Genomic DNA, 13,830 nt, shown 5'->3' with positions numbered 1-13,830 from the left:
CCGCTTCACAAAAACACGACAAAATGTATGGATGTAAAATATTGAAGAGGAATCCAACCACGTGATGAATCATGTTTGATGCTTTTTAAGACCCCCGTTTGGATTAAAAACTAAAACCACAAATTAAATCTTTAATTAGAGACTAAATTCTTTTTTAATTAAAAAGAACTTCAGTCTCTAATTAGACTCTTAACAAAAATTTGGTTTTTAATTCAAGATTTTATGTGTAATTTTAGATTTTAATCTAAACATAAATCCAAACAAAGTCTTAAAGGCAAAATAAGCTTTTAAAATAATATGAAATAACAAAAAAAATGATATAAAAGAAAAATAAACATTTATCACAATAAATCTTGAATTAGAGACTAAACGACTGAACATAATCAGAAGCTGTTTAAAGACAATCTGTAAGTTTATTAAAATCACAAAATAAAAGCATAATCCTGTCATTAGTCTCATTAAAACCTGATGCTTTAAATCTGATCTCGTGACATTAATCCTCTGGTCTGATTCTGATTGTGTGAAAAACTAAAGACGAGTGTTATTTCTTGCTCTTCTGTTGGTTAGAAACTGAATGTTTTCCATCCATTCTTGATATTGGGCTTTGATTGAAACCTGATCGATCTGCTTGTGATCAATATTAAACTGCTGTTGAGTCTTGACGACGTGACGCTTCTCTTGCTTCCTGCCTCCAATGAAATCCAGGCTGTTTGGTTTTAAACTTCAAGTTTTATTGAGTTTTCAGACACACAAGTAGCACCGAGCAGAACGGGAATCGAACTCCAAACCTCCCGTGGAGAATTAAAGGAGCAGTCCGCAGGTTTTCAACGGTCGCTGGAGCCTACGGACGGCGTCAGTGGCCTACGGTAGAGCAGTCGATGAGTCAAACTAGTACACTTTCTTTTTAACATAAAACACGAGTAGCCTTCACTGAAGTATTCATGTCTCCATGGTAACGGAAGACGTATTTCACTCCTGGACGGACAGAAGTAGAGCAGAACCGCGTCGGCGCCGGGCATCCAACACAGCATCCGACACGGCATCCGACACGGCAGGACGTCTGAGGAACAGATGCTAAAGGAAAACTCTTCATCATCAGCATAATGATGGTGATGATGGTAATGAAGGCAGTTGGGGTGCAGTACCACAGGCGGCCACTAGAGGCCGCTGTGTGGATCAGACCTGCGTTAATCCACTCGTTCCTCTAAAACTACAGGAAGTTACACGAACAGTTTCATCAGCAGGTAAAAAAGGAAACACGTCTCAGAGCAGGACGGACGGACGACGGTTAAACGGCGGCGTGACGATGAACCATCAGGGCGGGTCAAAGGTCAAACAGCACACGTTCAGTCGGATCCATGATGACGGACCCGTTAACGGACACCCCAGGTGTCTGGGACGGACAGGAAATGCTGGGTCATCAAGACGGTGGCTGTGAGCTGAAAGCAGGAAGTCCATCCGTCTCGCCGCCAGACGGGGGCGGGGCCTCATCTTCACAGCAGCAGCTTTGGTCCTGCTCCAAAGTCCAACCTGTTCACCAGCCTGTAGAAACACACACACACATGTCAGAGAGGATGACACGCCCTGACCCCGCCCACCGGTGTGTGTGACCCCCACCCCTTGCTGTACAGGCTGCTGTTGGGTCGCGTCTCGGGGCAGCCGCTATGGGGCGTCTCCGCCCCCCCGGGGGGGCCCCTCTGCTCCTGGACGTACTCCCGACAGGACGCCAGCTTGGACTCCAGGTTCTACAAGGTCAGACAGAGGTCATGAGGTGGAGTCCCCTCCCCCCCTGGAGAGTCACATGACGACTCAGCTGATCAGCAGCTTCTTACCCCGACCTTCCTCAGCAGCTCCCCCACAATGTTCAGAGCAGAGATTCTGGCAGCGGGGGTGAGGGGGGGCCCCGAGACGCCGTCACCTGAACAGAAACCCCCCCCATTATGAAGACAGAAAGCTTAGCGTACATGTACGAAGGTTTAGATCGACCCGACCTCTGCTGGCGGGGGCTTGCGCTGCAGGGGGGGCGCTGATGGCTTCTGAGGCCGGCGGTCTGGATGGCGTGCCGGCAGCGGGGGCGTGCTCATTGGAGGAGGAGGGGAGGGGTCTGTTCTCGGCCCATCTGTCTGATGCGGTGAGAGGGGGGGTGGGAAACCCAACCAGAGACGTGGAGGGGGGGGGCTCTTTGCTGAAGGACGGCTTCCGGTCCTGAACCTGCTGCTTCTGCTGCACCGCCAGCTCCTGCCTCAGGTCTGACACACACACACACACACACACACACACGGGTCAGGTGGGTCAGGTGGGTCAGGTGGGCCGTCCAGCTGACCCCCCCCACCTCGGGCCTCGTCCTTGAGCCTCTGGACGGACTCCAGCAGGTTCTCCTTCTCGTCCAGCTCGCTCTCCAGGAAGGCGTTCCTCTCGATCACCTGGTTCATCCTCTGCTCGAAGTCCTCCAGCGACATGATGGTGGCTCTGTGAGCATAGCAGGGCTAACGCTAATGCTAACGACATGATGGTGGCTCTGTGAGCATAGCAGGGCTAACGCTAATGCTAACGACATGATGGTGGCTCTGTGAGCATAGCAGGGCTAACGCTAATGCTAACGACATGATGGTGGCTCTGTGAGCATAGCAGGGCTAACGCTAATGCTAACGACATGATGGTGGCTCTTTGAGCATAGCAGGGCTAACGCTAATGCTAACGACATGATGGTGGCTCTGTGAGCATAGCAGGGCTAACGCTAATGCTAACGACATGATGGTGGCTCTGTGAGCGTAGCAGGGCTAACGCTAATGCTAACGACATGATGGTGGCTCTGTGAGCGTAGCAGGGCTAACGATAATGCTAACGACATGATGGTGGCCCTGTGAGCGTAGCAGGGCTAACGCTAATGCTAACGACATGATGGTGGCTCTGTGAGCGTAGCAGGGCTAACGCTAATGCTAACGACATGATGGTGGCTCTGTGAGCATAGCAGGGCTAACGCTAATGCTAACGACATGATGGTGGCTCTGTGAGCATAGCAGGGCTAACGCTAATGCTAACGACATGATGGTGGCTCTGTGAGCATAGCAGGGCTAACGCTAATGCTAACGACATGATGGTGGCTCTGTGAGCATAGCAGGGCTAACGCTAATGCTAACGACATGATGGTGGCTCTGTGAGCATAGCAGGGCTAACGCTAATGCTAACGACATGATGGTGGCTCTGTGAGCATAGCAGGGCTAACGCTAATGCTAACGACATGATGGTGGCTCTGTGAGCATAGCAGGGCTAACGCTAATGCTAACGACATGATGGTGGCTCTGTGAATATAGCAGGGCTACCGCTAATGCTAACGACATGATGGTGGCTCTGTAAGCAGACACGCCGTTAACGGGGTAGCTAACGCTAACACTGTAACCTGCTGACTCAGCGGCGCCCTCTGACCTCTTGGTCCTCTCCAGGTCGTCGTTGGCCTGCTCCAGCTCCCTGATGTACTTGTGGAACTGGTCCCTGATGGCCGTGGTCTGTTCCAGGTCCCCCTCCAGGGTGGAGATCTGACGGTAAGCCTCTGACTGCTGCGCCTCGTACTTGTCCTGGGGGGGGGGCAAACAACAGTATAGTAGTGGTATACTGTTAGTACAGTTTGATCCAGCAGGTGGAATACAGTGGTAGTAAACTAGTAGTATAGTAGTAGTACGGTAGACTAGTAGTGTAGCACTCGTATAGTTGTACAGTAGTAGTACAATAGATAAGTAATAGTACAGCAGTAAAGTAGCAGTGGTACAGTAGATAATTAGTATGTAGTAGTACCGTTGTAGTATAGCAGAGGTATAGTAGATGTCTAGTAGTAGTCTAATAGCAGTAGTATTAGTATACTACTGGTATTGTAGTGTTGTTGTAGTAGTAGTTTATTAGTATAGTAGTAGTATAGCAGTGGTATAGTAGTAGTATATCAGTGGTACAGCAATAGTATAGCAGTGGTATAGTAGTAGTATAGCGGTGGTAGAGCAGTAATACAATAGTGGTATAGTAGTAGTATAGTAGTGGTATAGTAGTAGTATAGTAGTGGCATAGCAGTAGTATAGTGCTGGTATTGTAGTATAGCAATGGTATTGTAGCAGTATATTAGTGGTATAATAGTAGTATAGCGGTATTATAGTAGTGGTATAGTAGGGGTATAGTAGTAGTATAATAGAGGTATAGTAGTAGTATAGTGGTGGTATAGTAGTAGTATGGTGGTGGTCTAGTAGTAGTATAGTGGTGGTCTAGTAGTAGTATAGCAGTGGTATAGTAGTAGTATAGTGCTGGTATTGTAGTAGTATAGCAATGGTATTGTAGCTTTGTAGTAGTGGTATAGAAGTAGTATTGTAGTGGTATTGTAGCAGTATATTAGTGGTATAATAGTAGTATAGCGGTAGTATAGTAGTGGTATAGTAGTAGTATAATAGAGGTATAGTATTAGTATAGTGGTGGTCTAGTAGTAGTATATTTTTTAATTTTTTTTATATTTTATATACTGGTTTGATCCCTGAAGGGAAATTAAGAACGCACACTCTAGCTACTGATTACAAACGCATGCATACATATACGTATATTTGTGAGTACAGGCCCCTGTATCACACACACACACACACAGGGGGGCCTGTAGGCATGCAGGGGGGGTAGAGTGGCAGCAGCTCCTTCTTGGTGCGCCTCAAATGAGCAATTTGTAAAGGGGACGGCACCTTGCTCAAGGGTGCCTCGGCAGTGCTCCGGAGATACCTCCGGGTATTTTGGGGGGGCGGGAGCGGGAATCGAACCGCCGATCTTAAATCATAGGACGACCCGCTCTACCGCCCGCTTTACCACTGAGCCACTGCCGCCCCTTATAGCAGTGGTATAGTAGTATAGCAGTGGTATAGTAGTAGTATATTGCTGGTATAGTACTAGTATAATAGCGGTATAGTAGTAGTATAATAGAGGTATAGTAGTAGTATAGCAGTGGTATAGTAGTAGTAGTATAGCGGTGGTATAGTAGAAGTATAGCGGTGGTATAGTAGTATAGCGGTGGTATAGTAGTAGTATGGCGGTGATATAGGAGTAGTATAGCGGTGGTATAGTAGTAGTATAATAGAGACATAGTAGTAGTATAGCGGTGGCGAAGTAGTACTCTAGTAGTAATATAACTAGTATATCAGTAGTACAGCAGTAGCAGTAACATTTTCTGTCTTAACTGGATCCATCTCATGAATGTGGCTCCTCCTCCTGGTGATGAGCCACACCCACAAGCGCTACCAGTAGGTTCTTCACGTGGACCAGAAGAACCAGTGACCCCCCAGCCCTCACCCCCCTCACCCACCCCCCGACACCACACCCACACACACCCACAGGCTCCACCCCCAGAGACACTCCATCAGTCGGTGTCTGCTAGTCCTCCAGCTGTGATGAAACCGTTTCCTCCAGCTCAGATCAGTGAATCCAGAGTGACACCGGATTTGTCTCAGACTGACGCTTGAACCAGAACCGTCTGGACGGGTCAAGCTGCAGCTGGATGTCTGTGTAAACAAGTCGCCGTGGCAACCGCCTCCGTGACGGCGGCATCACTCATCCCCTCCAGACACAGAGCTACAATCAGCTGCCTTCTCAGTCTGAAAGACTCCTCTGTGTGTGTGTGTGTGTGTGTGTGTGTGTGTGTGTGTGTGTGTGTGTGTGTGTGTGTGTGTGTGTGTCCACACATCTAAACAGGAGGAGTCTGTGGGATGTGTGGAAGTGAAAATATGAAAATTGATTTCAAGCTGCCTATCGTCGTAAACACAGATCTAAATGTGGTCTCCCCCAGTCTCCCCCCGTCTCCATTCTCCTCTCTTTTATTTCATTTATATTTCTGACCTGCTGCTTTGCTCCCTGTTTTATTCCCACTGTTTTCTCGGACCTTGTAGTTCTCCAGCTCCATGCGGAGGCGGTTGTTGGCGGCGAGCAGCTCGCGGTTCCGCGCCTCACACTGTTTGAGCTCCATCTCCAGCTCCACCTCATAGTCGCGGCTCATCTGCTGGAACTCCTGCAGTTCATCCTGAGCCTCCTCTGCACTGCTCACAGAAGACAAGGAAGGCTTTATTATGTTTGGAAAAACCACAGCAAATTTGGGCTGTTATTCTATTTGGCTCTGATTAACGCGTCTGGTTGGATAACTCTAAACCCGCCGGTTCTCATCCGACCACTGGGTGACCAGAAAATCCTAAGCATCACAAAAACCTGTTTGCTGGGAAAACAAGAGGTTCACAGATGTTTGTGCAGCTGGAGTCGACTTTTCTAGACGGGGAACTGAATGATGTGAAAAAGTGTCGTTTATTTGTAGATTTTAGAGGCGCTGAGATACTTTCTCGTTCCAGAGACAACAAACAGACGGAGAAGATCTGCTCCGGATGGAGGACTCCCAGCAATCCAAGAGGTGAGATGTTTAACCCTGAATGACGTGAACGTTTAGAACCAGATAAAACTAAAAGGGCTAATCTGAGCGTTCCCACTCGTGTCTACATGAACCACGAGTTTAAAACACTGACTCCTGAATCTGCCCCCGGAGGCGGATCCGGTTCCGCCCTTCAGACCCAACCCTCCAGGATCTGTCCTGTTGTCTTTGTGTATTCAGAGACACAAACAATACAACAACATGACCTCCTTGGGAACAAACACAATCACAATCCAGTTTATACACACGGTCCGTGTGTAAAGAGTTAAACTCGGTCTTTATATCTTTTAAAATGAGGAACTTCAGAAAGCAGAAGTTAAATAAATGGAACCCAAACTGGGGGGGGGGGTGAACCTCTGCTGGTGTCTGGCCGCCTGGTCCTTCCAGTAGTCCAGCTCCTCCTCTGGAGAACCAAATTCTGGAGGCTCTGGATCCCCCATCTCCTGCCGAGCTGGAGACCAGCCTCCCGTCTCAGTTCAAGACTCCCTTTGGAAAGAAGACAATTTATCTCCAACGTTATACCGGCTACTGGGAAATCAATAATTATTACAGGACATGATTGCAGATGATTGGTGTTGGTTTTCGCGTTAGTTCGGCTGATTTATGAACCATCATGAAGAATTAGTTCAGGAATTATCGAGTTATAAATAAAAAGTCACCGCTATCCAACCCGTCGACAATGAGCAGCCTGCGGGGGGGAACGCTGCAAAAGCAGGACGAGTTTAAGCCTTTATCTACCAAAATTAGACATATTACACAAATGCAAGTATGCCGAATTAAAGAAAAGATGTTATTGAGTCATAAACTCCATTAAAATGGGTCAATATGAATAAAGTTTAGTTCTACACACTTCTGAAATAAATTAGATGTAACATTTCTATGGAGTCTGGTCACGGCAAGTCATTAAACACTACCTAAAAATAACGGACATATTATTCTTGAGTCATTTTAAATCATTATCGTCTGTTTAACAAATATTTCAGAAGATTTATTCAAAGAATGAACCGAAAAAATAAAGAGTTTACGAGCTGGAAGAATGTTCTTTATAATGCAAATAAGTTTAGCTAGGTCAGCTAACGGGGTTTAAAACCGAGATCGGACTTAAATATAATAATGTAAATGTAGGCTGAGATCGTTCAACACAAACTAGTGTTTGCTTTTGATTCTAGTGAATATTTTGTTAAATTTTAAAGCAGAATAAAAGTTGTGAAGTCTTTACCAGAGGAAGAGTCGGACACCACAAAGTTGCTGCTGTCCTGTGAAGAAGACGGACAATAAATGTTGTCATTTAAATTGTCAGGAGGGAGTAACCAATCACGAGTGAGAAGACTGGAGCTTTGCCTAATGCTATTGGTCAAAGGGGTTGTCAATCATAGCAAAGATAGGCGGGATCAGAATGATTGTCCAGTCAGAGGAGGGATGCCCCCGGCAGACGGAGCCTGTGTATAGATTACCAGCTGCCGTGCTGCCTTCAAGTCCATGGGAAATATTAAAACTTTGACCACATTCCACATACCGACGTTTGACAACAGGGAGGGACAATTTCTTTGACCTGCAGCTGTTTATACAGCGACCGTCCAAGTATTATTATATTTAAGAGATAAAATATAATTTTAGTTCTACTCAGAGTTGTGGTCAGAGATCAGTTTAATAGCGAAGCAAAGGAGTGCAATGGAAATGTTATGTTTCTGGTATATGAGAGAAGTTGTGAGATAAATTTAATTTATTACATCTCAAGAGTCAGGTTGTCAACGCTGTGAGGAGAAATGGAGGGATACTAATATCAAAGTGCTTCATATATTAAATCTAAAAGCATAATATCAGCTTTCTGCAAATTATTTTTCTTGGACAAAGGTCCAACGAGGAAATTTAGCTCAAACCCAAAGGGAATTGAAATATTGAATCACAAATAAATAAATAATTATTATTATTATTATTGTATTACACCTTAGTAGACAATATTCATGTGTTGCATTTAAAGTCCTGTACTTCCTGCTCTGCCTCCGGCCTCTTACACTTAAACCGGTTATTTTAACGGTTTTGTGAAGGAGGGCGTGTCTGTGCCAGTCCCTGGAGGCATTCTTGATCCTGATTGGTGAATTTCACTTCCCGTACTCGGGGTCAGAGGTCACACTGTCTTTTTCAGAAGGATTAACGGGCCCATCTGATCCTGTTTAATCCACTCTGACCATCAGTTATTCAGTCCACTCCTCTCTTCAGGGTATCAGGTCTTCCTCAGATGATGAAGGTGTGTCTGATGCCTTCAGGACAGAGGGGGAACTGGATGCACACAACCTATGAAACATAACGCTCTCATCTGTCTACAGGAAAACAAACACAGCTTTTAATGTCCCTGATTAACACTTGTTTAACAGGGTTAGCTTGAAATGCTAATGCTACAATTTCTAGTTATTTATCCAAGTTGTTCTATAAGTTACTGCAGATGTATTTATAGTATTAAAAAACATAATTAATATCATTATTATTTGCTTCTCAGTTCTTCGTTGAATTTGAGTTTATACACCAAACAATGACTGCATCTCTCTATAAACACACACACACACACACACACACACACACAGACACACACACACACACACACACACACACACACAGGCACACACACACACTGAACATCAGGGCTGTAGTTTTATTTTTGTTTCAAACATAAACAGAATTAACGTTGGCTTGAAGGTCATTTAAAGAAATCCTGCACTCGTCAGAGGTCTGTGAACGTCTCACACGACAACTGAACCTTCAGGTGTATGAAACCAGCTAAATCCAATGGTTCCTATCCAAGCGATGAAAGGGCGTGGTCAGGTCGCTGAGTGTGACGTCATGAGGTATCTGGGCTGATGGCAACCTATGAGGTGTTCAAAAAGGACGGGCTACGGAAGCCTCGCTGGTCAAAAAGAGTTCCTGTCTGAGGGGACGCTGGGAACTGATGAAGTTTATGTAGGATAAAACGTTTTTGGTTTCTCACTTATTTTGTTTTAAATGATAAAACTGGTGGAAACTGAAGCGTCTGGGATCCTGTCCACTTTCCCCAGTCAAAACTCTGTCAGGATGTCATCGTTTAAACAGTTAATGACCATTAATTCCATTGTTTCTACAGATTTTGAATGTGGCCTTCAGGAACTCCTCCAGTGCTTCCAAAAATAAATCCATAAAATGTGTCGACTGCTGAGAGAAGGCACAGTGGGTCTGGAGGTCCCCCAGTCTGATCCACATCAAACCAGTAGCCCCAGTACAACCACCAGTGAAGCTGAAAACACTGAGCTGGTTCCAGAACGACGGCTTTGAAATGAAACCAGTAACCTGCTCCTCCTCTGCTCCTCCTCCTCTGCTCCTCCTCCTCTGCTCCTCTTTAGTTGTCCTTCTCGAGTTTCTGCCTCCTCCTCTCCTGTCTGGCCTCACGCATCTCCTCCAGGGTCTTCCGGGGGTCCATGACGAAGGCGAGGGCCACGGCGGCGGTGCCGTCGCCGCTCTGCCTGGAGAAGCACAGGAAGGAGGCCCAGAGGAACGCACAACCGCCCATGAACGCCGTCCGCAGGTAGAGAGGCATCAGGACGAAGTTCAGGAGCTGCAGGAGGAGGACAGAGGGTTGGACAGGAGAGAAGGATGGAGGAGAGAAGGATGGAGGGGAGAGAGATGGAGGAGAGAGGGATGGAGGAGAGAGGGATGGAGGAGAGAAGGATGGAGGGGAGAGGGATGGAGGAGAGAAGGATGGAGGAGGAGAAGAACAGACCATCAGAGTGATCAGCTTCAGGTTCTGTCAGACGGATCAATAACAGAATGTTTGTTTACTCTACATGTCAACAAAAACAGGTTCATGTAAACAAAACAACAACTCCTGTTTACCTGCATGAACGGCCAATAAAGGAGTCCAGTCTGAAAGACACAGGAAACCAGCAGCATCAGTAGTATAGCAGTAGAAGTAGTAGTAGTACTAGTAGTAGTAGTAATAGCAGTAGTAATAATATTAGTAGTAATAATAGTAGTATTGTAGCAGTGGTAGCAGTAGTAATAGTAATTGTGTTAGTGGTAGTAGTAGTAGTAGTAGTAGTAGTAGTAGTAGTAGTAGTAGTAGTAGTATAGTCATAGTAGTAGTAGTAGTAGCAATAGTAGTAATAGTAGTAATAGTTTTGGTATTAGTATTAAAAGTAATAATATTAGTAGTAGTAATAGTGTTGGTAGTAATAGTAGTAGAAATAATAATAATATTAGTATTATAATTATTAGTGGTAATAATAATTTGTGGTAATAATAGAAGTAATAGTAGTACTGGTAGTTGGTATAGTGATACTAGTACTGGTAGTTGGTGTAGTAACAGTAGTACTGGTAGTTGGTATAGTAATACTAGTACTGGTAGTTGGTATGGTGATACTAGTACTGGTAGTTGGTATAGCAATAGTAGTACTGGTAGTTGGTATGGTGATACTAGTACTGGTAGTTGGTATAGTAATAGTAGTACTAGTAGTTGGTATAGTAATAGTAGTACTGGTAGTTGGTATGGTGATACTAGTACTGGTAGTTGGTATGGTGATACTAGTACTGGTAGTTGGTATAGTAATAGTAGTACTGGTAGTTGGTATGGTGATACTAGTACTGGTAGTTGGTATGGTGATACTAGTACTGGTAGTTGGTATGGTGATACTAGTACTGGTAGTTGATATAGTAATAGTAGTACTAGTAGTTGGTATAGTAATAGTAGTACTAGTAGTTGGTATAGTAATAGTAGTACTAGTAGTTGGTATAGTAATAGTAGTACTGGTAGTTGGTATAGTGATACTAGTACTGGTAGTTGGTATAGTAATACTAGTACTGGTAGTTGGTATAGTAATAGTAGTACTGGTAGTTGGTATAGTAATAGTAGTACTAGTAGTTGGTATAGTAATAGAAGTACTGGTAGTTGGTATAGTAATAGAAGTACTGGTAGTTGGTATGGTGATACTAGTACTGGTAGTTGGTATGGTGATACTAGTACTGGTAGTTGGTATATTGGTAGTACTGGTAGTACTACTCCTCTTCGTCACTCTTCATCACACTCAGCTCATCTGTGAGCGTCCTGCACACGTGACCCTGCGTCACGCCGTGACTGGCGTTGGGCAGGATTTGTGCTGCTCGTCCTGAAACGTCCCGACACTCCCTGACGCCACCGGGTTACCCGGTTTGCCCCAGGGATCCAGCAGCGTCACGCAATCTGGGTTAATCCGCTCGTGAGCTGGCACGAGACAGGAAGTGGACGACGACTTTCATCCGCCAGGCGCGCGGGCCGGAGCCCTGCTTACCTTCCAGGTGTTGAAGAACTTCTCCCTCCAGTCTTCAAACACGTCCTCCTTCCCCTCCAGGAAGCTCACTCCTGCGGGAGAGAGGAGACTTTTACGCACGCGTTGGGCCGGTCGCCCTTTGGGCACAATTACGCACACATTACGCACAACTAAAGGCTCGTTTGTGGACTATTTAGCATGACAGACGCGTCTTTAACGGAAGGACCGACTTGTTAATACTCGGATCTCTGACAGGTTCAAGTGTTTGGGTGAATCAGGTGATTTGATGGATCACACACAGAACAGAGACCAGAGGCTCGGCCTCCTTCCTACCCGTGTAGAAGACGCTGGTGGCCACAGGCGACGCGAAACTCTGGTCCAGCAGCAGTTTGCGGAAAACCATCCCGGCGGACTTCCCGGGGAACCGCCTCTCCAGCGCTCTCAACCAGAAGTAATTGAAGTTTCCATGGAAACTGATGCCCACGATGGCCACGTTGCGCGTGTGTCTCCAGTCCAAGCTCTCCCTCTGAGCCACGAGCTGATGGACAAGGTCACCCCCGGCGAACAGACACCCGTACAGGGTGACGTTCGCCAGCCACGGGAACCGTTTGGCGGCTTCTTTCAGCACAGCTCTCCTCATTTTGGCTCCAGGAGGAGAAGATGAGAAGATGAGGTCCTGGACGGTTTCAGTTCTCCAACCACGGCCCGACCATAGCGGCTAAAGTCGTTCCACAGATACGACTGACTCCATCCCCGTGGGATAATCACGGAGGGATTAAATGTTTCCTCCGGCGGCGGGGGTGTCACACGTTACCGGGTCTCCACTGGATGATGCGCTCCTCCAGCTGATCTGCGTCCAGCGCGCCGAGGCTCCACTGTGGTCACTGGAGAGGACTCCTCTGCGTAGCATCCTGGTGCGTAAAGCGCGTCCTGTCATTACGCACAGTCTGCCCCTCAGCGCTGCGGTGAACCGGACCTGTCATGTCCAGCGCTAATCCGGGAGGGGGGTGTTATCCAAGGCTGCGCAGGAGTAGATCCACGTTAACTGCGTCACTGATCCACGATTCGGTTCGTGTTCAACCAATCCGGGATCTCCAGACCCGGACCTCTCCAGATCCACTGGGTCTCACGTGGAAAATACAAATAAAATCCACTCACACTGGAAGACTTTTAATTGTTTAATTGTGCATTTAACGTGAAACAAGTGTGACTAACGTTCGGGTGTTTCTGGACTTGTGGAAATCTTTGAGGTGTCCTGGTTCGAGACGAGCGCTGCTGATTTGTGAAATAAACGAATCCATTGGTGTAAATCAGTACAGATGATAATAATTAAAAGTTATTAGTGGTAGTTAGTTGTCCGAGACCCGCGTCTTTGTGGAGTGAACACCCAGTGTGTGCTGTGCCCACTCCAGCCACCAGGGGGCGGCGGCACCCACCTAACGTCACGGAACCTCCTGATTGGTTGAACGTTCGTCCTCCACGGCGCGTCGTTTGAGCTGTAGGTGAACTAACTTTAAAACCGATGGGCGGTGGCTTTTTATTAGATTAGATTTCTCAAATCTGATTTCTCAAGCTGTCAGAATTCAAGAATATTTATGAGAAAACATTTGTGTTCGGCTTCGATCAGACGAATAAGAATAAAACTGGAAGTACCAGCATGAAGAGATGCATACAACACACTACATACAACACACTACATACAACACACTACATACAACACACTACATACAACACACTACATACAACACACTACATACAACACACTACACCCATACAACACATTACGTACAACATACATACAACATAAAACACACTACATACTACATACAACATGCATACAACACACTACCTACAACATACATACAACATAAAACACAACATACTACATAGAACATGCGTGCAACACACTATATACAACATACATACATAAAACACAGAACATATTACATACACCACACTACATACAACATACTACAAACAACACACTACATGCAACATGCATACAACATACTACATACAACACACTACACAGAACATATAAAATACTACATATAACATAGTACTATACAGTACTCTTGTAACATTTTACATTTAGTATATATAATCTACATATTCTACATACAGTACTTCACA

General features: G+C 45.8%; 2 protein-coding genes across 4 annotated transcripts; both read right to left on the bottom strand.

The window, feature by feature from the left end:
- Positions 1 to 304: 304 nt before the first annotated feature.
- Positions 305 to 7,703, bottom strand: nde1 (nudE neurodevelopment protein 1). 3 transcript variants are annotated; one of them, XM_068337732.1, is made up of 9 exons: positions 7,647 to 7,703; positions 6,782 to 6,913; positions 5,894 to 6,047; positions 3,427 to 3,575; positions 2,333 to 2,469; positions 1,992 to 2,249; positions 1,833 to 1,918; positions 1,630 to 1,745; positions 305 to 1,542 (listed from the first exon to the last, which is right to left on the bottom strand). In XM_068337732.1, exons 2-9 carry the CDS (start codon positions 6,865 to 6,867, stop codon positions 1,494 to 1,496), a joined length of 1,035 nt encoding a protein of 344 aa, XP_068193833.1. In that variant the 5' UTR covers positions 6,868 to 6,913; positions 7,647 to 7,703; the 3' UTR covers positions 305 to 1,493. The 3 variants fall into 3 exon arrangements, with proteins under 3 accessions (XP_068193833.1, XP_068193834.1, XP_068193832.1); XM_068337731.1 differs by having other exon boundaries at positions 311 to 1,542; positions 1,618 to 1,745; XM_068337733.1 differs by lacking the exon at positions 7,647 to 7,703 and having other exon boundaries at positions 306 to 1,542; positions 1,618 to 1,745; positions 5,851 to 6,047.
- Positions 7,704 to 9,072: 1,369 nt separating this feature from the next.
- Positions 9,073 to 13,499, bottom strand: LOC137609218 (mpv17-like protein). The gene is made up of 4 exons (XM_068336093.1): positions 12,031 to 13,499; positions 11,719 to 11,789; positions 10,289 to 10,318; positions 9,073 to 10,010 (listed from the first exon to the last, which is right to left on the bottom strand). The coding sequence occupies exons 1-4, from the start codon at positions 12,335 to 12,337 to the stop codon at positions 9,795 to 9,797; spliced, it is 624 nt and encodes a 207-aa protein (XP_068192194.1). The 5' UTR covers positions 12,338 to 13,499; the 3' UTR covers positions 9,073 to 9,794.
- Positions 13,500 to 13,830: the final 331 nt, after the last annotated feature.

This window comes from Antennarius striatus, chromosome 16 (genome assembly GCF_040054535.1).
Source record: "Antennarius striatus isolate MH-2024 chromosome 16, ASM4005453v1, whole genome shotgun sequence".
In the NCBI taxonomy this organism is placed as follows: Eukaryota; Metazoa; Chordata; class Actinopteri; order Lophiiformes; family Antennariidae; genus Antennarius; species Antennarius striatus.
The sequence above is the reverse complement of the archived record's forward strand: the minus strand, read 5'-3'. Positions and strand labels throughout refer to the sequence as shown.

Coding starts and splice junctions, on each gene's coding strand:
- nde1 (XM_068337731.1), bottom strand. CDS start 6,867: ATGGGGGATCCAGAGCCTCCAGAATTTGGTTCTCCAGAGGAGGAGCTG. Junction 3,576..5,893: donor TGGAGCTGGAGAACTACAAG/GTCCGAGAAAAC, acceptor CCCCCCCCCCAG/GACAAGTACGAGGCGCAGCA. Junction 1,543..1,617: donor AGCAGCCTGTACAGCAAGGG/GTGGGGGTCACA, acceptor GTGTTTCTACAG/GCTGGTGAACAGGTTGGACT.
- LOC137609218 (XM_068336093.1), bottom strand. CDS start 12,337: ATGAGGAGAGCTGTGCTGAAAGAAGCCGCCAAACGGTTCCCGTGGCTG. Junction 10,319..11,718: donor AGTTCTTCAACACCTGGAAG/GTAAGCAGGGCT, acceptor TGTGTCTTTCAG/ACTGGACTCCTTTATTGGCC. Junction 10,011..10,288: donor TTTATTGGCCGTTCATGCAG/GTAAACAGGAGT, acceptor CTCCTCCTGCAG/CTCCTGAACTTCGTCCTGAT.